General features: G+C 33.5%; 2 protein-coding genes across 3 annotated transcripts in view; one reads left to right on the top strand and one right to left on the bottom strand.

Moving 5' to 3' along the window:
* Window positions 1–27,557, top strand: part of LOC139492001 (uncharacterized) — a 275,234-nt gene that overhangs the window by 94,300 nt on the left and 153,377 nt on the right. The window lies entirely within an intron of this gene.
* Window positions 12–24,655, bottom strand: LOC139491996 (uncharacterized). Of its 2 annotated transcripts, XM_071280014.1 has the most exons (5): window positions 24,525–24,655; window positions 23,713–24,110; window positions 16,037–16,272; window positions 13,307–13,718; window positions 12–7,272 (listed from the first exon to the last, which is right to left on the bottom strand). In XM_071280014.1, the coding sequence occupies exons 2-5, from the start codon at window positions 23,939–23,941 to the stop codon at window positions 905–907; spliced, it is 7,245 nt and encodes a 2,414-aa protein (XP_071136115.1). In that variant the 5' UTR covers window positions 23,942–24,110; window positions 24,525–24,655; the 3' UTR covers window positions 12–904. The 2 variants fall into 2 exon arrangements, with proteins under 2 accessions (XP_071136115.1, XP_071136116.1); XM_071280015.1 differs by lacking the exons at window positions 23,713–24,110; window positions 24,525–24,655 and adding an exon at window positions 21,989–22,007.

Here is a 27,557-nt window from a genome sequence, read left to right as displayed (position 1 = left end):
TATATTGACAGTAGTTGTGAATCAATATGACAAAGTTTCGTTAGCATAGCTATATACTAATGACACAATAAAGATATGACCCTAATAGATAACCAATTGTCATCGGCTTGAAAAATGTCACTGGTTTTCGTACAGTATGAAAGATTTTGACTACTTCATGCTGTAACTGTTTTGGAAGACAGGGGGAAAATGGTCTTTGCATAAACAAAGTATTGAAAAAATACTTTTTTTTCCTTCAAATTATTTTAGCATTTTTTTCATTTGTAAGGGGACATAACTATAGAACGGTAAATGTAATGTCACCAAAATTCAAACTTGATATGTGTTTTGTGGTAAAAGCATTGTGTATAAGTTTCATAACAAATTGTAAAGGCAAACTAAAGATAGAAAATGAAAACGAAAATTTCAGCAATTTTTCCATTAGTAAAGGGGAATAACTCTAGAACAGTAAACGTTACGCCACCAAAATTCAAACTAAATTTGTGTTTTGTAGTTGTAAGCATTGTGTATAAGTTTCACAACATTTCGTTGAGTCAAACGAAAGTTAGAGAAAGGAAATCAATTTAGAGACGTACGGACGGACAAGGTTATAAAAAATAATGCCCCCTCCACTACAGCGGGGGCATAAAAAGTACAAAAATTACATCATTTCAAATATATTTTCATTTAAATACATTAGTAAATTTCACTTTATTAAAAAACCTAAAAAATCAGATTCATAAGTTTAATATAAATGATGGGACACAAAAATAACAAATTAAAATAAATATTTTACATAAAGAAAACACCAAGTAATCATTACAATTTCATCTTTAACAAAATTTCCTTTCTAAAATCGTTCATTGCCAAATCACAATTCATTATTAATATAGCTTTTATTTTCTTTGATATATAACATCCTCTCTCATTCTCTGGAATATTCTTTAATGACAGCAAGTATGCCATTGTATCCTTTTTCACTGGCAATTTGTTTCGGTGAGATACCATTATTTGTACACTTATTAATGTCTGCCTTGTTGTCCAGTAATACCTTTACTATCTCTATATGATCATTCTGACAAGCAATATACAAAGGAGATGCTCCGTTATCCATACACTTATTAATGTCTGCCTTGTTGTCCAGTAATACCTTTACTATCTCTATATGATCATTCTGACAAGCAATATACAAAGGAGATACTCCATTATCCATACACTTATTAATGTCTGCATTGTTGTCCAGTAATACCTTTACTATCTCTATATGATCATTCTGACAAGCAATATACAAAGGAGATGCTCCGTTATCCATACACTTATTAATGTCTGCCTTGTTGTCCAGTAATACCTTTACTATCTCTATATGACTATTGTAACAAGCAACATACAAAGGAGATGCTCCGTTATCTTTACACTTATTAATGTCTGTCTTGTTGTCCAGTAATACCTTCACTGTCTCTATATGATTACTAGTATTGTAACAAGCAATATATACAGGAGATTCTCCATTATCTTCACACTTATTAACGTCTGCCTTGTTGTCCAGTAATACCTTTACTATCTCTATATGATTATTCTGACAAGCTATAAACAAAGGAGATTCTCCAGTATCTCTACACTTATTAATGTCAGTCTTGTTGTCAAGTAATACCATTACTGTCTCTATATAATCATTCTGACAAGCAATATATAAAGGAGATGCTCCATTATCTGTACACTTATCAATGTCTGCATTGTTGTCCAGTAATACCTTAACTATCTCTGTATGGCTATTCTGACAAGCAATATACAAAGGAGATGCTCCATCATCTCTACACTTATTTATGTCTGCCTTGTTGTCCAGTAATATCTTAACTATCTCTAAATGATTATTCTGACAAACAACATACAAAGGAGATATTCCATTATCTTCACACTTATTAATGTCTGCCTTGTTGTCCAGTAATACCTTTACTATCTCTATATGATTAATATAACAAGCAACATGCAAAGGAGATGCTCCATTAGCATCACACTTATTAATGTCTGCCTTGTTGTCCAGTAATACCTTTACTGTCTCTATATGATCATTCTGACAAGCAATATACAAAGGAGATGCTCCGTTATCCATACACTTATTAATGTCTGCCTTGTTGTCCAGTAATACCTTTACTATCTCTATATAATCATTCTGACAAGCAATATACAAAGGAGATACTCCATTATCCATACACTTATTAATGTCTGCATTGTTGTCCAGTAATACCTTTACTATCTCTATATGATCATTCTGACAAGCAATATACAAAGGAGATGCTCCGTTATCCATACACTTATTAATGTCTGCCTTGTTGTCCAGTAATACCTTTACTATCTCTATATGACTATTGTAACAAGCAACATACAAAGGAGATGCTCCATCATCTCTACACTTATTTATGTCTGCCTTGTTGTCCAGTAATATCTTAACTATCTCTAAATGATTATTCTGACAAACAACATACAAAGGAGATATTCCATTATCTTCACACTTATTAATGTCTGCCTTGTTGTCCAGTAATACCTTTACTATCTCTATATGATTAATATAACAAGCAACATGCAAAGGAGATGCTCCATTAGCATCACACTTATTAATGTCTGCCTTGTTGTCCAGTAATACCTTTACTGTCTCTATATGATCATTCTGACAAGCAATATACAAAGGAGATGCTCCGTTATCCATACACTTATTAATGTCTGCCTTGTTGTCCAGTAATACCTTTACTATCTCTATATAATCATTCTGACAAGCAATATACAAAGGAGATACTCCATTATCCATACACTTATTAATGTCTGCATTGTTGTCCAGTAATACCTTTACTATCTCTATATGATCATTCTGACAAGCAATATACAAAGGAGATGCTCCGTTATCCATACACTTATTAATGTCTGCCTTGTTGTCCAGTAATACCTTTACTATCTCTATATGACTATTGTAACAAGCAACATACAAAGGAGATGCTCCGTTATCTTTACACTTATTAATGTCTGTCTTGTTGTCCAGTAATACCTTCACTGTCTCTATATGATTACTAGTATTGTAACTAGCAATATATACAGGAGATTCTCCATTATCTTCACACTTATTAACGTCTGCCTTGTTGTCCAGTAATACCTTTACTATCTCTATATGATTATTCTGACAAGCTATAAACAAAGGAGATTCTCCAGTATCTCTACACTTATTAATGTCAGTCTTGTTGTCAAGTAATACCATTACTGTCTCTATATAATCATTCTGACAAGCAATATATAAAGGAGATGCTCCATTATCTGTACACTTATCAATGTCTGCATTGTTGTCCAGTAATACCTTAACTATCTCTGTATGGCTATTCTGACAAGCAATATACAAAGGAGATGCTCCATCATCTCTACACTTATTTATGTCTGCCTTGTTGTCCAGTAATATCTTAACTATCTCTAAATGATTATTCTGACAAACAACATACAAAGGAGATATTCCATTATCTTCACACTTATTAATGTCTGCCTTGTTGTCCAGTAATACCTTTACTGTCTCTATATGATCATTCTGACAAGCAATATACAAAGGAGATGCTCCGTTATCCATACACTTATTAATGTCTGCCTTGTTGTCCAGTAATACCTTTACTATCTCTATATAATCATTCTGACAAGCAATATACAAAGGAGATACTCCATTATCCATACACTTATTAATGTCTGCATTGTTGTCCAGTAATACCTTTACTATCTCTATATGATCATTCTGACAAGCAATATACAAAGGAGATGCTCCGTTATCCATACACTTATTAATGTCTGCCTTGTTGTCCAGTAATACCTTTACTATCTCTATATGACTATTGTAACAAGCAACATACAAAGGAGATGCTCCGTTATCTTTACACTTATTAATGTCTGTCTTGTTGTCCAGTAATACCTTCACTGTCTCTATATGATTACTAGTATTGTAACTAGCAATATATACAGGAGATTCTCCATTATCTTCACACTTATTAACGTCTGCCTTGTTGTCCAGTAATACCTTTACTATCTCTATATGATTATTCTGACAAGCTATAAACAAAGGAGATTCTCCAGTATCTCTACACTTATTAATGTCAGTCTTGTTGTCAAGTAATACCATTACTGTCTCTATATAATCATTCTGACAAGCAATATATAAAGGAGATGCTCCATTATCTGTACACTTATCAATGTCTGCATTGTTGTCCAGTAATACCTTAACTATCTCTGTATGGCTATTCTGACAAGCAATATACAAAGGAGATGCTCCATCATCTCTACACTTATTTATGTCTGCCTTGTTGTCCAGTAATATCTTAACTATCTCTAAATGATTATTCTGACAAACAACATACAAAGGAGATATTCCATTATCTTCACACTTATTAATGTCTGCCTTGTTGTCCAGTAATACCTTTACTATCTCTATATGATTAATATAACAACCAACATGCAAAGGAGATGCTCCATTAGCATCACACTTATTAATGTCTGCCTTGTTGTCCAGTAATACCTTTACTGTCTCTATATGATTATTATGACAAGCGATATACAAAGGATATACTCCATTATCTGTACACTTATTAATGTCTGCCTTGTTGTCCAGTAATACCTTGACTATCTCTATATGATTATTCTCACAAGCAACATACAAAGGAGATACTCCATTATCTATACACTTATTAATGTCTGCCTTGTTGTCCAGTAATACCTTTACTGTCTCTATATGATTATTATGACAAGCAACATACAAAGGAGATTCTCCATTATATGTACACTTATTAATGTCTGCCTTGTTGTCCAGTAATACCTTTACTGTCTCTATATGATTCTCATAACAAGCAACATGCAAAGGAGATAGTCCATCACACTTATTAATGTCTGCCTTGTTGTCCAGTAATACCTTTACTATCTCTATATGATTAATATAACAAGCAACATGCAAAGGAGATGCTCCATTAGCATCACACTTATTAATGTCTGCCTTGTTGTCCAGTAATACCTTTACTGTCTCTATATGATTCTCATAACAAGCTTCATGCAAAGGAGATAGTCCATTATCTTCACACTTATTAATGTCTGCCTTGTTGTCCAGTAATACCTTTACTATCTCTATATGATTATTCTGACAAGCAACATGCAAAGGAGATAGTCCATTATCTTCACACTTATTAATGTCTGCCTTGTTGTCCAGTAATACCTTTACTATCTCTATATGATTATTCTGACAAGCAACACGCAAAGGAGATGCTCCATTATCTTTACACTTATAAACGTCTGCCTTGTTGTCCAGTAATATCTTAACTATCTCTAAATGATTATTCTGACAAACAACATACAAAGGAGATAGTCCATTATCTTCACACTTATTAATGTCTGCCTTGTTGTCCAGTAATACCTTTACTATCTCTATATGATTATTCTGACAAACAACATACAAAGGAGATGCTCCATTAGCATTACACTTATTAATGTCTGCCTTGTTGTCCAGTAATACCTTTACTATCTCTATATGATCATTCTGACAAGCAATATACAAAGGAGATACTCCATTATCTGTACACTTATCAATGTCTGACTTGTTGTCCAGTAATATCTTTACTATCTCTATATGATCATTCTGACAAGCAATATACAAAGGAGATACTCCATTATCTGTACACTTATTAATGTCTGACTTGTTGTCCAGTAATATCTTTACTATCTCTATATGATTATTATGACAAGCAATATACAAAGGAGATACTCCATTATCTGCACACTTATCAATGTCTGACTTGTTGTCCAGTAATATCTTTACTATCTCTATATGATTATTATGACAAGCAATATACAAAGGAGATACTCCATTATCTGCACACTTATCAATGTCTGCCTTGTTGTCCAGTAATACCTTTACTATCTCTATATGATTATTATAACAAGCAACATGCAAAGGACTCCCACCTCTACAGTTACACAGGTTAACACAATCACCATGGTTAATACACCAATGAATAAAAGGAATATCATCATACAAAGAACATAGTATCAGTGCAGTATCTTTAGTGTTTACATTTATTTTCAGCGCTAATTGCCTCTGAAGTGATTTTTTACATTTTTTTAGATAACATAGGAATTTGTGTCTGAACTCTTGTATCTTCAAGTTTATATTCATGAACACACAGTTTACTCTACCAATTGACCAGTCATCAATCATTCTCTGCATATACATCTGATGGTATTTCTGTGGTACAATAGTAATAAACTGATCCATGTAATCTTTCCTTTCTAGTAAAAGTCTCTGCATAATGAAAACAGAATGTGCATTTCTGATTATACACTGGATCATTTTTTGTCCAAAATAGTATGCAAGAAAGTCAAATAACTTATCATGTTTTGTTTTAAATATACCATGTTCTTTCTTTATAAAAGTGTGTTCAAGTGAGTTTAGTTCATCAAGTAGAACAAGTCGTGATGTGCCTCTGTCCAATCTGCATGCCTCACATGTTTCCTTAATGATCTTTCTTGTTTCTACATTTATCTCTTCTGAAAACATTTCCTCTTTTAAGTTGTTGTTAAACATAACGCACAAAGCCATTGCACAGTATTTTCTATAATAACCTTTTTTATTAAGCTTGTTAATTTCAGTTTCGTATACCGAAAATGGATTTTTGAAGAATTCTGTTATATTGACCTCGGGACTTTCATTATACAATTTACAGAGAAGTGGAAAGAAATCATATAAATCACAGTACTGAATAATCTCTGATGCTTTTGTGTTCAGATATATTTCTGCTATTGACGTTTTCTCTGTCTCTGATAAACACAAATCTTTTGTTCGTAGGTTACAAACAGATGTCCTGAAAATGGATAAAGATTCAAACTTTTCGTCATGGTACACTTGTAATCGACACGCGACAATAATTTTTGTTAATTTGTTTTCAATCAACATCTTTATTTGTTCCATAACTGATTCCCAATTGTCAAGGTCGGACTGGTTTATGGAATAAGTCCCACAAAAGTCATCAATTACAAATAGTGTTTTCTGATTTGGATTATTAAACTGGATAATATCATTTGGATTAGTAACTGGAAGTACATCATACCCTTCTTTTTCTTTCATGTTTAATGCCACATGACGTAAAATGGATGTCTTTCCAACACCAGAACTAGCTGTAATAGTGAGACAACTGTTTTCCTTGATACATTTCAAAACACATTTCGCAGCTCTGGTTTCAACAAAGTTATCAGCATTCTTCTGCCACTTATCCAACTGCTTACTAACTTGCTCTGAAACATCAAGGAGTAAATTATTACCAAAGATAATTTAAAAAACAATAAAATATTAATGCTCAACATGTATTCATTCAACTTTGTATTTACTAATTTGTGACTCAGAATGCCTCAGATGATGGTAAATGCATAATGCATTAAGTGATGGGAGCAATATTATTTCTGTTCTGCTTAATTTGATTAATAAAATTTAGAATGGAAATAGGGAATGTGTCAAAGAGACTGAATTGTAAATTGAAAGTCTTAAAGATAACAGTCTTACAATCTTACTACCAGTATCACTAAACTTTACATCATCAATGATTTATGAAAATCAATGAACCTTTGTGAGCACATACTTCTCGCCCCAACATTGTAACTAGGCAAAATATCATCAGATTCCTAATTTTTAAGACTCAAACTCATTGATAAAAATTTCTAGTGAATATACACTTCTACATAATATGTCCTCATTTACTAAAAGTTTCATGAAATTCTGTTGTGCGTTTTCACAGAAGTTGTGATGACAAACTGTTATATCATTATAGTCCAAATTTTAAGTTCATAGGGGTATAACTCCTAGAAAATAGATTTGAATCATAATTTCTGTGAATATGCACATCTACGTAGTGTGTCCTCATTAACTCCAAAGTTTAATAAAATTCTGCTGTGTGGTTTCGTAGGAGTTGTGATGACAAACTGTTGCAACAATATATGCATAAGTTCTAAGTTCAAAGGGCATAACGCCTATAAAAAAAAATCATATATTGACTGACTTTAGAAACGCAACACCAATTTTCTAAATTTTCTTCGAAAATAGTAAAATATAAATGGGGAATGTGTCCATGGGACACAGATGATTCCTCCTCTTGCATATCATCATAGAGGGGCATAACTCAAGAACTGTAACAGTGACGCTACCCAAATGTGTACTTAATCTGAGTTTGATAATAAGCATTGTTTATAAGTTTCATCTATTTATTTATTTATTGAGGCAAACTTAAGTTAGAGAACGTAAACGAAAAATATAGAAATTTTTCTATTTGTAAAGGGGATTAACTCTAGAACAATAAAAGGGACACCACCAAAATTCAAACTTAATCTATAGTTTGTGGTAATTAGCATTGTTCATAAGTTTCATAACATTTGGTTGAGGCAAACTAAAGAAATAGAACAGAAACGAACTTTTCAGCAATTTTTCCATTTGTAAAGAGGCATAACTCTAAAACCGTTAAAGTGACTTCACAAAAATTCGAATTTGATTTGTGTTTTGTGGTAATAAGCATTGTGTATAAGTTTCAAAACATTTGGTTCTTGCAAACTAAAGTTAGAGAACAGAAACGAAAAAATTCAACAATTTTTCCATTTGTAAAGGGGCATAACTCCAGAACGGTAAAAGTGAGGCCACCAAAATTCAAACTTGATCTGTGTTTTGTGGTAATAAGCATTAATCATTATTTCATAACATTTGGTTGAGGCAAACTAAATTTAGAGAACGGAAACCAATTTTGGGACGTACGTACAGACGGACAAGGGTAAAACCTAATGCCGTTTCGCAAATGATATCGGATATGTTCCTTACATCGTAACTACAATCCCCTTCCCTTTCATGAATGTGACCTATGGAATTAGACTATTTACCGGATTTGTTATCACATAAGCAACACGACTGGTGCCACATGTGGAGCAGGATCTGCTTACCCTTCCGGAGCACCTGAGATCACCCCTAGTTTTTGGTGGGGTTCGTGTTGTTTATTCTTTAGTTTTCTTTGTTGTGTCATGTGTACTATTGTTTGTCTTTTTGATTTTTAGCCATGGCGTTGTCAGTTTATTTTAGATTTATGAGTTTGACTATCCTTTTGATATCTTTCGTCCCTCTTTTAATGCCCCCTCCGCGACAGCGGGGCATAAATATTATTTGTTTTGTTATTTACGACAGTCATACATGTATCTGGTGAGTAAAAATCAATTATTTTCTTACCTGAGTAAGCCAGGTAATTTAGGGGTGAGGGGAGCATGAAATGTTCGACGATGGATGGCAAGCTGAATAAATTTTAAACCGGATTTTATTGTCCTAAAGATGTGTTACATCCTTTGCCTTCCTTTAACCGACAATTTGAACTTTTTGGGATTTCACAATGCGGCAACTCAGTGATGAAAATCGTAATCAAGCCATCGGAATGTTACAGATAGGAATAAGTCAATGTGCTGTTTCAAGACATTTTAATGTTAGCAATTCAAAAAGGAGGCTTTTATGTCAACGCTACAGATAAACAGGAGCAGTTAAAGATCGTCTGAGACCCAGACAACCGCAAATAACGACACCGCACCAACAAAATGCCATCATACTATGCCATTTGCAGAATGGTTTCACAACGGCGACCTCAGCCGCAAACCAAATTATTGGACGCCATGGCAGAGCAATTAATGCTAAAACAGTATCCCGTATACTGAAATGTCGTCAAATTAACTGTAAGAGGCTCTAAAAAAGACTTATTTTGACTTTGCATCATAGACAAAATCAACAACAATGGGCCAGGCAACAACTGCAGCAGTAGAGAATCGTGTGGTGCTTTCTGATGAATCACGGTTCAATGTCAGTTTTGCGGACGGTAGAAAGAGAATCTACAGAAGAGAAAATGAATGCTACGCTGAGATAACTGTGTTCTTATACATGACAGATTTGGTGGCGGAGGTGTAATGGTATGGGGCTCTATTAACAACAATTTTTTGATACGGTTGGGTATTGTCAATGGCACATTAAAATAGCTAGACGCTATATTGATGAAATTTTGCAGCCAGTTGTCGTTCCAGAGCTACGACGTTATGGACAGTTCAATCAATTAACATTCCAACATGATAATGTGCGTGCACATATCGCTAGCTTGACTCAAAACTTGAATGGAGTAGATGTTATTGAATGACCTGCTCTTTAGAAGCTATCCTACGAAACAACGGTGGCCACACCCGATACTGAAGATCTAAAACCAGACTGTAAGTGTTAACCACAGTACTTCAACAAGGAACATTACGTCATTGGGTTTTCGATTGACTGTAAATTTTGTCTGTAATGTTGAAAGATTGATTAAGTATTCGTATATACCATGAATTTGTGTAATTTATTATTTATTTAATTTAAAAACGTCCGATTTATTTAGGTGTTGGTTTTCTAAAGTCCGTCAGTATAATTTCCTGTCAATATGCACATCTACATAGTATGTTCTAATTTACTACAAAGTTTCATGAAATTATACAGTGTGGTTCAGAGAAGTTGCGATGACAAGAACATGACTAAAGAACTGACGAATGGACAGATGGGTCAAAAACATTATACACTAGGCAACTTTGTTGTGTGATGTATAATGAAGTCAAGGTCATATGAACAATGACTGACAACCATGTAAACCTTACAATCATTTCAGACATCAAATAAAGTTGACCTAATTCTGATAGTATCTAAGAAACGCACATCAATATACACCAAGTATAGTTGACCTATTAGGCTAAATAAAAGTATATGTGTGGTTCTGGATATCTCAAAATAATATTAACAGCTCAGCAGGGCGCAGCTTGATATGACCACAGAGGTCCAACCCTGCACAGTTGCAGCAAATATGGACTCAACGCTTAAGCATTTGAGATACAGCTCTGAATTTGGATTGATTAAATATTTCACACAACATAGGTTTCTGGCAAAGAATGAATATAGTCTAATAAGAACTTAAAAATTTGAAATATGAAATTTACCTTTAACCGTCCAATGTCCAAAATCTAAATACAGCCCTTTATAGCTAGCTGTTTGGTGTGAGCCAAGGTTCCGTGTTGAAGGCTGTACTATGACCTATATTGATTTACTTTTACATATTGGTACTTGGGTGGAGAGCTGTCTTATCGGCACTCATACCACATCTTCTTATATCTATTAGATTCAACATATCAAAGAACCGCAAGAATACATTTTTTTTAAATCAAAGTTTAATTTTGGAACCCGATTTGGAATAAAACCCAGAAAACTTGGCCCAAAATATGAAAATATAAAACATGTCAAAGAACCATAAGATTTCAATTTTTGTTAAAATATAATTAAAGTTCAATTTTGGACCCTTTGGGCCTGTATGTAGATCAATTTGAAAACAGGGAACAAACTCAAAAATTTAAATACACACTTAGATTCAGCATATTAAAGAACCACACGAATTTAACTTTTCATGAAATTTTGGACCATGTGGACCTTAATGTGTAACATTTTGAAAATAGGTTCCAAAATTAAACATCGAAATACAATGTTAGATTCGGCATATCATACATTTGTCATAGATCCCAACTTATTTAGTTTTTGGTGAAAACAAACAAAGTTTAATTGTGGAATATTTGGCCCTCAATGTTGACCAATTTGACAAAGGAGCCCCAACATTGAAAATCAAAATACATGGGTAGAATCAACATATTAAAGAACCCAAGGAATTCAATGTTTGATGAAATCAAAGAAAATTTAATCTTGAACCCTGATTTGGACCAACTAGTAAAACTTGGACCAACATCAAAAACCGTTATATAAGTTTTGATTCAACATTTCAAAGAACCACAAGAATTCATTTTTTGTTAAAATATAACTTAGTGTAATTTTGGACCCTTTGGACCTTAATATGGATGGACTTATTTGAAAACCGGTACTACAATCAAAAATCTAAACAAACAGTTAGATTCAGCATATCAAAGAACCCAAGGAATTCAATAATTGATAAAATCAAACTAAAGTTTAATTTAGGACACTTTGGACCTGTTTTTACCAAATTGAAAACGGACCAAAGAGTAAATTTATAAGTCTAGATATGGTTAAATTAAGCATATCAAAGAAAAATTCGTAAGGGTTCAACGGAACCCAGTGTCTCGCCTACTTTTGCTGTTAATCGCAGACTCAACAAAAATGAGGAAAAACATCAACAAAAATTTCCCTATCGATACTGTCTTTTGATTGAAAGAAGCTTCCAAGTTTGGTAAAAAATCCAGGATAGTTTATGAATCTAAAAAATGTTTTATAAACTTTAACTGCAGACTGTATGTAATGTTAACTGGAAGAAAAACCAAGTCCATTTATAAGTAAAATACAGAAAAAGTGATTTTTTTTTTTACAAAATTTACTTCTGAATAATATCTAATGATCAGAAACAAGCTTTTGTCTAAGTTTGGTAGAAATCCAGGATAGTTTAAGAACATTATAAAAATTTTAAAAACTTAAACCACAGAGTGAATGTTTTGTTTCTGGCAAAAAAACTAAGTCCATTTATCATGTTTATAAGTAAAATACGGAAAAGTGGAAATTTATTTTCACAAAATTTTCTTCTTGATACTATCTTATGATCATAAAAAAGCTTCTGTCCAAGTTTGGTACAAATCAAGGATAGTTTATAAAAGTTATTAAAATTTTAAAAACTTTAACCACAGAGTGAATGTAATGTTTCCTCGCAGAAAAACTAAGTCCATTTATAAGTAAAATACGGAAAAGTGGAAATTTATTTTTACAAAATTTTCTTCTTGATACTATCTTATGATCATAAACAAGCTTCTGTCCAAGTTTGGTACAAATCAAGGATAGTTTAAGAAAGTTATTAAAATTTTAAAAACTTTAACCACAGAATGAATGTAATGTTTCCTCGCAGAAAAACTAAGTTCATTTATAAGTGAAATACGGAAAAAATGGAATTTTATTTTTACAAAATTTACTTCTGGATACTTTCTTATGATCATAAACAAGCTTCTGTCCAAGTTTGGTAGAAATTCATTATAGTTTAAGAAAGTTATTAAAATTTCAAAAACTTTAACCACAGAGTGAATATTTGTGGACGCCGCCGCCGCCGCCGCCGACAAAATGTAGGATCGCTTAGTCTCACATTTTCGACTAAAGTCGAAGGCTCGACAAAAATTTCTCATTTTTTTATAAAATATCTTTTCCCATTTCAAATTTTGTTAAAAATACATATCACTCATCATGTTAATAAGTTCTACTTTAGGGTTGTTAGTTCAAAAACTAAATTGAATACATTTTTTGTACCTCTTCTATTCCATGGAACTGGATCCTCATAAGTAGATTTGAGCTTTTTCACATCCACCTTTACATTTATTTGATCTAGCTCTAACCTATTCACATCTTTTTTAAATCTCTTCGCCTGCTGATTTGATACATTTTGTTTGTGCTGTAACAAATTATAGGATCTTTTCAAATTTGCTTGGCGAAACGTTAACATCTTCATGTCTTTCTTAGATTTGTCATGATCTAATTTTATCTTTTTAATATCTTGTTTTACTTCTGTATCAAGTGTTTCATGTGTTTGTTTAATTAATTCAATGTCCACTTTAGCCTGGTTTAAGTCTCGTAATATTTCTTGGCTTGACATGTCCAGTGGTTTTGTCATCAACTGATCACATTCTTGTTTCATTGCATTCCCTCCCATTCTAAGAACAGCCTTGAAAAGAAAACAAACTAGTTGTCTAAGTAAGTTTAACATTTTGTTTTGCGAAAATAACATTACATAAGTCCACACTTAAAAATATTTTGGTTTGCCCAAACCCTACCCAAAGGTTGTGACAGTAGGTAGGTAGGTAGGCATTTCTTTTTTTTCAACGAAACGAAATCGAAGTATCGGATGTTTATTAGTCTTCACGATTATTTGATTAAAAAAAACTTCTTCAAATTAGGACAATAAAAGATTTTGAGTAGGCAGCTTTTTTCTGGGTAGGAAGGGTTAGGGCAAACAAACCTATTCTTTGTTATGGCATAAACTGCTTGATAAAGGGATATTGGGATGAATTGTCTCATTGGCAATCATACCACATCTTCTCTTTATATTCATACACAGGTTTCATTGGAAGAATGAAAAGAAGCAAGCTTCGTTATTTAACTTTGCATTTCACTAATAACTATACAGCTAATGTCCTCTCACTAAATAATTCAAAGTTTGGGGATAGTGTAATGCATCTATCCCATCAAACTTGAAATTAAGCAAACAAAACATTCAGTAAATAGATATAAGAACTCTGCCTCATATCTTGACTTACACCTAGAAAATTGACAATAATGAGAATAAAACTTTTAGACAGAAGTGATGTTTTTAGTTTCCCAATTGTGAATATTCCATTCTAATGTAGCAACATTCCAACAACGCCTGCATATGTAGTACATGTATATACTGTATCTCATTGATACAAAGTCAAATTAACAATATTATCTCAGAGTTTGCATTTCCTATCATGATTTCCTCAATAAAAGCTTGTTGCTTAATACAAGGAAGCTATTGAACAATGTTGAAACAAGAATACAAAGAAGTAAAACTGAAATCATTCTTTCCAAAACTGCAAAAAATGCCATCCCAATATGGTTGAGTCTGATATGTCGATATCATTATTGAATTTGTGTTTCACGGAAGACAATGGATATGTTTCATCTGTCTTAATGACCATCCTGTCCACATTTCCTTGAATGTGACCCACCAATTTAGACTGATCACTTTATACTTACATGAGCAACACAACAGGTGTCACATGTGAAGCAGGGTCTGGACACCATTCTAGAATACATTAAATCACCCCTTGATTTAGGTGAGGTTCATATTGTCCTGTCTTTTGAGTTTTTCTAGGTTGTGTTTGGTGTGTTTTTGTTTGTGTGTATTTGTTTGTGTGTATTTGTTTGTGTGTTGGTGATTGATCACGTTTTGTCTGTTTTTTCCACTTATGAGGTTTGAATATACATATATCCTCTGGTTAACAGAAAGACGGATAGAAAGGACAAAAAAGCATATACCTTGCAAGTTTGTTGTGTAGGGTAAAATTACCCTGATTACATTTATTATTTCAGAATGACTACCGTGTAATATCCCATTGACATTATACCCAAATCTCTCCTTGTTAATCTTTATTATACGTAGCTAAATAACAATGAAATGGGAGCCATTTCTGTGAACATTGATGCCAATAACAAGTGCTCACAAATTTGTATGAATAAGAACTGATATGAAGCACCTTTTAAAGTTATATAGAGCAGACACAATTTGTTAAGGACGGACACACCAACAGACAGACCTTTGACAGAGAAAATTGTATATATGTCATTACACACTCTAGTGTTTGGTCAAGTATAAACTTTGTAATCATAACAGTTCGCAAGATCTAGAGAAGACATGATCTGTCCCTTAAGACATGGGGTTTTCAACTGAAACCAAAATTTTTGACCTTAAGTAACCTTTGATATAGCAAGTTCTATATACATTATGAAAATGTAACATTAAGTTTCTATAGTGTTTAACTATACATGTAGGTTCTACTTACATGAATATGTTTTAATTTGATAGCTATATATAGATGCTTTTGTACTTTTTTGTAAAAATTTTTTTTTTTAGATTGTAACACAGTGATGACTGCTGTACCCATATTTTGACTATTTTATTTATTATGTCTGTTTTGTTCTTGCATCGTTGTAGATATATCGGAATTTGATGAGACTGTCATACGAGTGAGAGGTCTAGCGCTATAGAACCAGGTTCAATCCACCATTTTCTACATTTGAAAATGTCTGTACCAAGTCAGGAATATGACAGTTGTTGTTCATTCTTTTGATGTGTTTTGTCATTTGATTTTGCCATGTGATTAGGAGTTCAGTATGTTTGTGATTTTACTTTTTTCATCACTTATATCCTTCCAAGCTGTGGTAAATAATGTGCCATCTACCTTGCCATCATCAAGATGTGACATTAAGTTTCTATAGCGTTTAGTTGTAGGTTTTACTTACGTCGCTTATATCCTTCCAAGCTGTAGTGAATAATGCGCCATCTACCTTGCCATCATTAAGATGTGCCAGTAAGTTTCTATAATGTTTAATTCTGGCTAAATCTGATGCAGCTGTTGTTTCTGTAGCAACAGGTAGTTTGTCATATCCATTAATAGGAGGAGTCAAGGGCACGTTTGACAGGTTCCTCAGCAATGCTATCATCAGTGTCACATCAAAAGTCTTAGAATCTGTGATACCTGGTAACAGAACAAATAATCTTGAAGATAATGTTGTTAATTTTTTTAAACCGTCTTTGAATTTTTAGACAAATCATCATGAAATCAAATAACAAATAAAGTTTTTATACTTTGCTAAAATGTGAATCACCATGAATCCTGCCTATAATAATTCCCAAGTCAATACATGTATAATATTTTATTATTTGAGTTTTAATATATCCGATCATAACTATCTAAAGTCATTCAAATCAATAAAGTGTTTCTACAACAAGGCATATCAATTTGATTTTATGTAAATTATCTGTTTATAAACATGATAAACAATTTTCTGAAACACTGAAGTATGTTTTACACCAGGCGTGGATTGCCATAAATTGTTATTGGCACAATTTTTCAAATTTTTAAAGGTTAAATGCTCTGCAACATTGTATTTCATTTTACGTCCTACTGATTTGATATGAGCACACTGATGAGTCTTTTCTGGGAAAAAACATGCATCTAGCATATTCCAAACAATTATGCAAAATTTTGCTGGAAAAGACAATTGAAGTTGCTAAAAAACATTTGAAAATTGCTAAACTTGTGGTGAGACTGACTTTATAGCAAATTCTTTAATATATCATGTTCATTGATGCAAAGATATGGTTTGTATGATGATGATGATTGTTGGCTGCTTAACATCCAGCGGCAATTTGATTTACATATATTCAGGACACAGACGTTAATTTTATATAAATATCAACCCTGCTTCGTACAAGACCGACACGCTGAGGCAGATTTTTAGCATGCTACATTGTAGTTCACAAGGTAACATTTCACAGGAAGACATGTGACCTTTTGAGTGACAAATAATTCTGACCCCCAGGCAAACCAGTCTTTGCTCTTACTCCTTAATGCCATGTACAAAGACGAGAAGCAGCAAATACCAATTGTTAAGCCTTTGTTTTGATCTGGCCATGGTTCAAACCCACGACCTCCTGTAGTTGAGGCTAACACTCTACCCTAAGATCACCTTAGGCAAATATTTGGTTTTGAATTTGAATATACAATTATCCAAACAAGATAGTGTAATCCATAAACAATTTAAGGGGACGACCATTTGATATTCTAGGGGGGAGGCAGGAGGATTTTGAAAATGAATAACTATCAGCCTTGATAATCACAAAAATAAATGGTTTGTTCTGTGGTAGTTTGAAAATAAATAACCTGACTTACAATTTATTGAAAAAAAATAACTCAAAACCAAAAGCTTGTCTTCATATCAAATTGTTTTCACTGAGAGCTTTTTGCAAGAAGCAAGTACTGTTCTCCTTGGACATGGCCCCTGTTTTTTAAGGATCAATGTTTCTTATTTATTTGTCATTTGTTCATTCTGTATTCTGTTAGTCATGTTAGTGTTGCATTCCTTTTGAAATTTAGTCATTTTGTTATTAACTTAATCATGAGTTTAAAAAAACCAACAGCAGGCACATACTTAACTATGAGAATTACATTTTTGCTTTATCCTACATTTTGGTCTTTTAATGTTGTCCCTAAAAACTTTTAATTCTTACCCTGAATCTACACATTTTGCTTTGAGACGGAAAAATGATTAAAGCAGAACTTGCATTTTCAGATTAAGAAAAAGGTCGATATATAACACCCAGAAAGCATGATTTAGCATCATTTGTTCTATATCTTCTTGGGGCCTTCAGCAGCATCAAAACCCTTCCTAAAAACATTTTGCCTCGCTCTCCTCGGTGAAATATGTTTGACAATAATTAATATAATAGCAATTTGCAGCAAAACTTTAATACTGTGTATGTAAATACATGTATATGCAGTTTGCAAGATTCATTCCTGCAGAGGATAATGGTTAATTGTAATTAAATGGTTCTTAATGACAATGATTATACATAATAGACTGATCCAAAACAAATCCTCCTGCCCCCCTTCCCCCCCAGAATATCAAATGGTCGTCCCCTAACAGACCTGTAAATTTAGATATGATCTGGGTTAACTTATCAATCCTTAAAACAAATTATTCTAAAAGTTTACCAATATAAAAATGAAGATATGGTATGATTGCCAATGAGACAACTGTCCACAAGTGACCAAAATGACACAGACATTAACAACTATACATGCTATAGGTCAACGTACGGCCTTCAACAATGAGCAAAGCCGTTAACCGCATAGTCAGCTATAAAAGGCCCCGATAAAACAATGTAAAACAATTCAAACGAGAAAACTACAGCCTTATTTATATAAACAAAATGAATAAAAAACAAATATGTAACACATAAACAAACGACAACCAGGCTCCTGACTTGGGACAGGCACATACATAAATAATGTGGCAGGGTTAAACAGGTTAGCGGGATCCCAACCCTCCCCTCTGGGACAGTGGTATAACAGTACAACATACATGACATAAGAACGAACTATAACCAGATGCTCCGCGGGGTGCAGCTTTATACGACCACAGAGGTTGAACCCTGAATGGTTGGGGCAAGTACATGTATGGACACAACATTCAAGCTGGATTCAGCTCTAAATTTGGATTGTGATTAAATAGTTGACACAGCATAGGTTTCTGACACAGAATGAATGTGGTCTAATGAACTTAAAATTTTTGTTTTGCCTTTGAGCAATTCACTATGCTGTTGAATATTAATCCTCTCAAAAAAATGTTTGAAGAAATTTTCTTTTTATTTATAAAATCTGAAATGAGAAAAATTGAACCCCCCCCCCCCAATTTTTTTTTCACATCCCCCTTTCCCTTTTTCCAAAACTGATCTCAATTCAAATTTCTAATGGAGTTTGCAACAATAACTATTCATTTAAATACAGCATAAAATATTAAAATGTAAAAAGTGCTTGTTATCACTGAATGGTAAAAGATTTGTTTTAATTTATCGATGGTAGTAAAAGTGAATATACATTGTATATTGTATAAAACAATGATTTAAGTTGATTCAACTACTATTCTGGGCAAAACAAGATAACTCCAATTAAAAATTTCTTGCTAATATTGCACAATATTGTGCAATTAGATAGTTCTTGCTATTGCGCAATACTGTGCAATTGAAAATATTTGCTATTGCACAATACTGTGCAATTGAAGATTTCTTGCTATTGCGCAATACTGTGCAATTGAAAATTTCTTGCTATTGCACAATACTGTGCAATTAAAGATATCTTGCTATTGCTGAATACTGTGCACTTGAAAATTTCTTGCTATTGCACAATACTTAGTATAATAATTTTGGATCCTGATTTGGGCCAACTTGAAAACTGGGCCCATAATCAAAAATCTAAGTACATGTTTAGATTCAGCATATCAAAGAAGCCCAAGAATTCAATTTTTGTTAAAATCAAACTTAGTTTAACTTTGGACCCTTTGGACTTTAATGTAGACCAATTTGAAAACGGGACCAAAAATTAAGAATCTACATACACAGTTAAAGGAGTAGGTCCGACGAAAGATTTTGACCACTTTTTAAACGCTTAAGTGTCTATTTCATTTGAATCAATTTGTTTATGTGAAAGAATTTAACTGATTTAGTCATTAAAAACGACCTGATTCAAGTTCAAATATGACAAATCTACCAAATATGCCGAAAAAGTCACTTTTCAGATAGTTTTTGTTAAACATGAAATTGGCCGCATCCGTGTTCATCCTCAATCTTTATATATGTTAAGTATTATCATAAAATACAACTTACATTTTAATATTAAGGATGAACACGAATGCGGCCACTTTCGTTACACGATAACCGTCTAAAATTTAACTAAAATGCTAGAATTGTGAAGATTTCAGTAATTTAGCATGACTGAATTGTGCTAGTACACGATATATGTGCATTGTATTGTCAAAAACAGCCCATATTTATGTAGCAGAAGCATTCTACTGTACAATAAATAACTAAAAGTTTACATTTTAACAATTTTGTAAAACTGCTATATTTTGGGGCCAAAAATGGGTCTTACTGGACCTACTCCTTTGGCATATCAAAGAACCCCAATTATTCAATTTTTGATGAAATCAAACAAAGTTTAATGTTGGACCCCGATTTGAACCAACTTGAAAACTGGTCCAATAATCAAAAATCTAAGTACATTTTTAGATTCAGCATATCATATTTGTCAAAGAACCCCAAGGATTCAATTTTTGTTAAAATCAAACTTAAGTTTAATTTTGGACCCTTTGGACATTAATGTAGACCAATTTGAAAAAGGGACCAAAATTAAAAATTGACATACACAGTAAGATTCGGCATATCAAACAACCCCAATTATTCAATTTTTGATGAAATCAAACAAAGTTTAATTTTGGACCCTTTGGGCCCCTTATTCCTAAACTGTTGGGACCAAAACTCCCAAAATCAATCCCAACCTTCCTTTTATAGACATAAACCTTGTGTTTAAATTTCATAGATTTCTATTTACTTATACTAAAGTTATGGTGCAAAAACCAAGAAAAATGCTTATTTTGGCCCCTTTTTGACCCCTTATTCCTAAACTGTTCGGACCTCAACTCCCAAAATCATCCCAACCTTCCTTTTATGGTCATAAATCTTGCGTTTAAATTTCATTGATTTCTATTTTCTTAAACTAAAGTTATTGTGCGAAAACCAAGAATAATGCTTATTTGGGCCCTTTTTTGGCCCCTAATTCCTAAACTGTTGGAACCAAAACTCCCAAAATCAATCCCAATCTTCCTTTTGTGGTCATAAACCTTGTGTCAAAATTTCATAGATTTCTATTTACTTAAACTAAAGTTAAAATGCGAAAACCAAGAAAATGCTTATTTGGGCCCTTTTTGGCCCCTAATTCCTAAAATGTTGGGACCAAAACTCCCAAATCAATCCCAACCCTCCTTTTGTGGTCATAAACCTTGTGTTAAAATTTCATAGATTTCTATTTACTTTTACTAAAGATAGAGTGCGAAAACTAAAAGTATTCGGACGACGTCGACGCCAACGTGATACCAATGTACGACCAAAAAAATTTCAATTTTTGCGGTCGTATAAAAATCAGTTGAAAAAGGCTTAACTCATCAGATGGACAAAAATACAAGTGGACATGGCCGGGTACTTATACATCCCGACACCAAAAGACACAATGAACAGATCTGAGAGTACTCGCAGTGAGTTATCTGACAGCTAGTTCAAAGCCACTAACAACTAATAAAAAAAAACCATGCATCTAAGACTAAACTATCAATCCGTACACATCCAACATCCAAAGGATTTAGAGTATAGACGTCATAAACAGCCAGAGAAAAACATGACCTTGTGTTCAAGGTGTTTACTTTATAATTTTAGATCATTGACTATTGTCATGATTGTTCTATTGGTAAAAATATTATTGATTTTGTTATTAGTAAATTATAACCCAACTTCAATCATGTTTTTCTTTGAATGTTAATGACATCTTTGCACTAAATTCATTAACATTTGATTTTTTTCTAACTGATATATCTGCATATATATTGAATACATGATTTTTAAATAGTTCTTTTTTTCTTTGCACTAGCTTTCAGCATGTTCATATATATATTTTTCCCAGCTTTTAGGTAGTATTGGTGTCTGTCGCCATCTTGGCATAATAGTCACCCACATAGTATATTTTTAAACATTTTTAAAAGATCCATTACTTTTAATTAAGATGTCAGGTCGCAAAGTTCCCCCTTCTGTCGTTTAATTACATAGTGCCACACTATTGGATGAGATAAGAGAGATATACTTACCACTGGTAGGAAACAGGAGATCCCATTGTACCTGTTTAGTTAGGGAGATCCCACTGTACCTGTTTAGTTAGATTTACTTACCACTGGTAGGAAACAGGAGATCCCACTGTACCTGTTTAGTTAGATTTACTTACCACTGGTAGGAAACAGGAGATCCCACTGTACCTGTTTAGTTAGATTTACTTACCACTGGTAGGAAACAGGAGATCCCACTGTACCTGGTTAGTTAGATTTACTTACCACTGGTAGGAAACAGGAGAGCCCACTGTGCCTGTTTAGTTAGATATACTTACCACCAGTAGGAAACAGGAGATACCACTGTACCTGTTTAGTTAGATTTACTTACCACTGTTAGGAAACAGGAGATCCCACTGTACATGTTTAGTTAGATTTACTTACCACTGGTAGGAAACAGGAGATCCCACTGTGCCTGGTTAGTTAGATATACTTACCACTGGTAGGAAACAGGAGATCCCACTGTGCCTGGTTAGTTAGATATACTTTCCACTGGTAGGAAACAGGAGATCCCACTGTGCCTGGTTAGTTAGATATACTTACCACTGGTAGGAAACAGGAGATTCCATTGTGCCTGGTTAGTTAGATATACTTACCACTGGTAGGAAACAGGAGATTCCATTGTGCCTGTTTAGATAGATATACTTACCACTGGTATGAAACAGGAGATCCCAATGTACCTGTTTAGTTAGATTTACTTACCACTGGTAGGTAACAGGAGATCCCACTGTGCCTGGTTAGTTAGATGTACTTACCACTGGTATGTAACAGGAGATCCCATTGTGCCTGTTTAGTCAGATATACTTACCACTGGTATGAAACAGGAGATCCCAATGTACCTGTTTAGTTAGATTTACTTACCACTGGTAGGAAACAGGAAATCCCACTGTACCTGTTTAGTTAGATTTACTTACCACTGGTAGGAAACAGGAGATCCCACTGTACCTGTTTAGTTAGATTTACTTACCACTGGTAGGAAACAGGAGATCCCACTGTACCTGGTTAGTTAGATTTACTTACCACTGGTAGGAAACAGGAGATCCCACTGTGCCTGTTTAGTTAGATATACTTGCTACTGGTAGGAAACAGGAGATCACACTGTGCCTGGTTAGTTAGATTTACTTACCACTGGTAGGAAACAGGAGAGCCCACTGTGCCTGTTTAGTTAGATATACTTACTACTGGTAGGAAACAGGAGATCCCACTGTGCCTGGTTAGTTAGATTTACTTACCACTGGTAGGAAACAGGAGATCCCACTGTACCTGTTTAGTTAGATATACTTACCACTGGTAGGAAACAGGAGATCCCAATGTGCCTGGTTTGTTAGATATACTTACCACTGGTAGGAAACAGGAGATCCCACTGTGCCTGGTTAGTTAGATATACTTACCACTGGTAGGAAACAGGAGATCCCATTGTGCCTGGTTAGTTAGATATACTTACCACTGGTAGGAAACAGGAGATCCCAATGTACCTGTTTTGTTAGATTTACTTACCACTGGTAGGAAACAGGAGATCCCACTGTGCCTGGTTAGTTAGATATACTTACCACTGGTAGGAAACAGGAGATCCCATTGTGCCTGTTTAGTTAGATATACTTACCACTGGTATGAAACAGGAGATCCCAATGTACCTGTTTAGTTAGATTTACTTACCACTGGTAGGAAACAGGAGATCCCACTGTACCTGTTTAGTTAGATTTGCTTACCACTGGTAGGAAACAGGAGATCCCACTGTGCATTGTTAATAACTCGTTTTCTGCTCAAGTCATTCAGCTTTTGTTTCACTTTCTTATCATTTACTGTCAAACTTAAAGATGCTGGAGGAAATTCTTTATCAAACAGGACACGAACTGCAAGTGGAGAAATTCCCGTAAGTAACAAAGCCATTCGTACATAGTTTTCCTCTTCTTGTGTGAGAGCACTACTAGATGCCATCTTGGAAAGCTTTTGAATATGTCACATTTATAGTTACTTATATATTGGTATCATAATAGACTATAATCAAAAGTAGAGTCACATGTTTTTAGAACTAAAGCAGATGGTTATGTTGGTATCAATATCTTTCTCCATGTCTACAACTAGTCCACTCAGAATTTTTAGAGCCCTGGAAGAACAAAATAAGATCATCACAGTAAATAATTGTCTCTGAAAAAGGTAAATCCAGGTGATTCTTGTGAAGAAAAAGAATATAAATTCTATTACAATATTTTATATTCATTCAATATTTCAATATTTTATATATAAAATAATTAAAAAGCAAATTTTTCGTAAATAATATTTAAAAACACAAAATGAATTTATAGGCTCAATGTTATTCACAAGCATTTGAAATTATTTAGGTGAAAAAAACAATAATATATACAAGTACATTTGTAAATGATATCAATTGAAATAAAAATGTATCTAAATTGTAGTAATTTTTCTTTGAAACTTAGCTCTAAATTTTGAGTTACACTACATACTCTTTGAAATAAAGCATCATAAGTACACTAAATTGACATTAAAGCCGAGCACTTACACAGTAATAAATTTCACTGAATTAAACGCACAAGAGAATACAATGTCTGAATGAATGTTCAGTAGATGAGAAGAAGCATCTCCATACTAGATTGGCGCACGTTCATCATTCTGTAACCTTGTCTTCAGTATCTGAATACAAAAATTAGAAAATGTGGTATACCTCCATATGCGACAACTCTATATAAGAGACCAAAATGACACAGAAATTAGCATTTATAGGTCAATGGATGTCCTTCAACAATGTACAAAGCCCACACCGCATAGTCAGCTTAAAGACCCCCGAAATAACAAATGGAAAACATTTTAAAAGAGAAAACTAATGGCTTTTAAGTTTATGTACAAAATAACGAACCATAAAAAATGTTACACAGCAACAAACGGCAACCACTGCATGAATCGGGACAAGCACATTCAGAATGTGGTGGATTTAAACTCGTTTGAAGGTTTCCTCTAACCTGGACAGTGGTGTAACAGTACAACATAAGAACAAAACAGTTGAAAATGTCGACTAACTCATTAGGTCGATACAAATAGAAATAAGCTCGAGTTGACGAGAACTAGTACTAATACATCCTTAAACAAAACGACAATTTGTAGAGGTCTGGGAGTAATCGCAGTTACTGACAGCTAGTTCAAAGCCAATAAAAAGTTAATAAAATATTTCATGCAACTCGGAGTTAAATATCAAGCTGTACACATCCGACATCCTATGGATTTAGAAAAAAAAAACGTCACAAAGTCTGTCATGTAATTCCCTGTAAATTTTCTCTTTCTTGTACCATGTTTACCACCAGTTCTGTATTACTAAGTGTGAGCGCACGGAAGGCTTCTTCTGGTGTCAACAACTCGATCATGCTGAAGATGTTTGGGTGTGGTGCATTGAGTATCTTCTTTTATTTATTATGTCAACCTTCTAAATGATTTGTTGTTGACCTTCTGTTGTTGATTAAAAATCTTTATTTATTCAAATAATGAAATCAATTAAATCTTTGAAGTTAAAGTTGAAATTATTGGGTACTATTAATGCTTCAATTTCAATCATTACGTTTATTCTTTTTTAAATGAACGACCACACCTGGTTATTTAGGAGTAGGAACACAAATTATACAACAGTAGTTATGCCATATTATACAGTGTATTTACTGCACCAGATGCGCCTTTAAAGAAATAATATCACATCAGTAATTGTCGAGGCTAAACAATTAAAAAAGCTAACACTTATTAGAAGGAGACCAAGATACTCTTTCCGAATTGATTAAGGCTGAGAGTTCGTTGACACAAATTAGAATTAAGAAACCGAATGGGCCTTTCAATTCCCATGATTCGTCAATCTTTTAAGACCCAAATGTTGCAAGACACTTGTCCTAGCTCCATGACAAATATGTTGTTGTCCCAGCAGATTAAGCCCCAAACAACATCGTTTTCATGTGTAAATCCCATTACATAAACTGCTTGATAAATCAAATTAGGTGCTGAAAATTCACATAGAATCTCAACATATACACTTACGGCACCTACCAATGAGGATATCCTGGTCTGTTCTATGTTCCTTTAGAATTTCAACCAAAGAGGAAGAACTAGATCTTCCATCACTATATAGGATACCTAAACTTTATAATTGTTTTTACAAACAACAGTATATTGCTGGGTCTTCCAAGTGGTCCACGAAATCTCTTTCTAAATTAATAACATCTATTTTCGCAGCAATCAAAACAGGGCTTCAAAGTTATTGTGAAACTCCCTAATTTAGAGATGGCGTAAATCAAATGTGAATACTAAAAAAAAATCAAAGATCTTTTAGACAAAATACAATTAAAGACTCTTTCATCTTGCAATAGTATAAAAACATTGCTATTTTCTCCACTTTACACATGTATTCCCCATTCTAAACTTAAAGACAAATTGAAAGAGTTGATATTGCTTTGTTTCATAAAAGGAACGGCCAACATAGATTCAAGAATCTTGTCTTAGGGACGGATCAGTCCTACTTTTAAAATAGTCACTCTGATTCAAACAAGAAATTCTCTGAAACTGACATTATCAAGATCCTTGATTTCTTTATTGACAACATATCTGTTATGTTTGCAGGATAAGTTTTTCAACAATCTATCGGCATCCCAATGGGAACCAATTGTGCCTCTCTTTTTGCCGACATGTTTCTTTATTTTTATGACGCTGACTTCATACTTAGACAATATACGTATAGTGTCTTGAAATATGAAATTTATTTGTATGAGGCTTAGAAACGGGAAAATGCGAGGTTCTACCGAGCATTTTCCCGTTTCGTGCCGAATACAAATAAATTTCATATTTCAAGACACTATACGTATATTGTTTTTATACTGAAATCGATAAAAAAAACAAAAAAAATAATAAAAATATGAAACAAATATTATTAAAAAAAAGTGTTAGGAATTTCCCCCTTGGGGTACCATTTTGGGGTATTTCCCTATGAGCGTAGTCTAGGCGGTAAGCATTGACAATTTAAGGAATTAGAAAGGTAAAATGAATTTGATTAATAACATTTGATAAACATGGTATATAAATTACCAATTTGAAGACATAACAGGTTTAAATTCATAAAAGTTTGACCATTGTTACTACACGTTGTCATGGTTGTGACGTGACGTTGTAAGTAGGCGGGGCTTATAGGTGAGTTGAGGTCATTGACGTATAAAGCTAACGTTTATACGTATAGCTTTATCTGTATAGTAAAATAGCTGATTGCAGTATAAAGGAACTTTTTTGGAAGAGAGAAAACAAGTAAGCAATATCCTTTGACTTTACTCTCCGCTATAAAGATGATGTTCTCTTACTAAAAAATTCAACATTTGGTGACTATATGGAACGCATCTATCCCATCAAACTATATATTAAGGATACAACAGATACAGTAAAGTATTCCTCATATCTTGACCTACATCTAGAAATGACAATTGGAGTCGGTTGAAAAAAAACTTTACGACAAAAATGATGATTTCAGCTTCGCTATTGTGAACTTTCCGTTTCTATGTAACAACATTCCAGTAGC

This window comes from Mytilus edulis, chromosome 10, assembly GCF_963676685.1.
Source record: "Mytilus edulis chromosome 10, xbMytEdul2.2, whole genome shotgun sequence".
NCBI classification, from domain to species: domain Eukaryota; kingdom Metazoa; phylum Mollusca; class Bivalvia; order Mytilida; family Mytilidae; genus Mytilus; species Mytilus edulis.
Note: the sequence above shows the minus strand (reverse complement) of the source record. Positions and strands in the feature narration are given on the sequence as shown.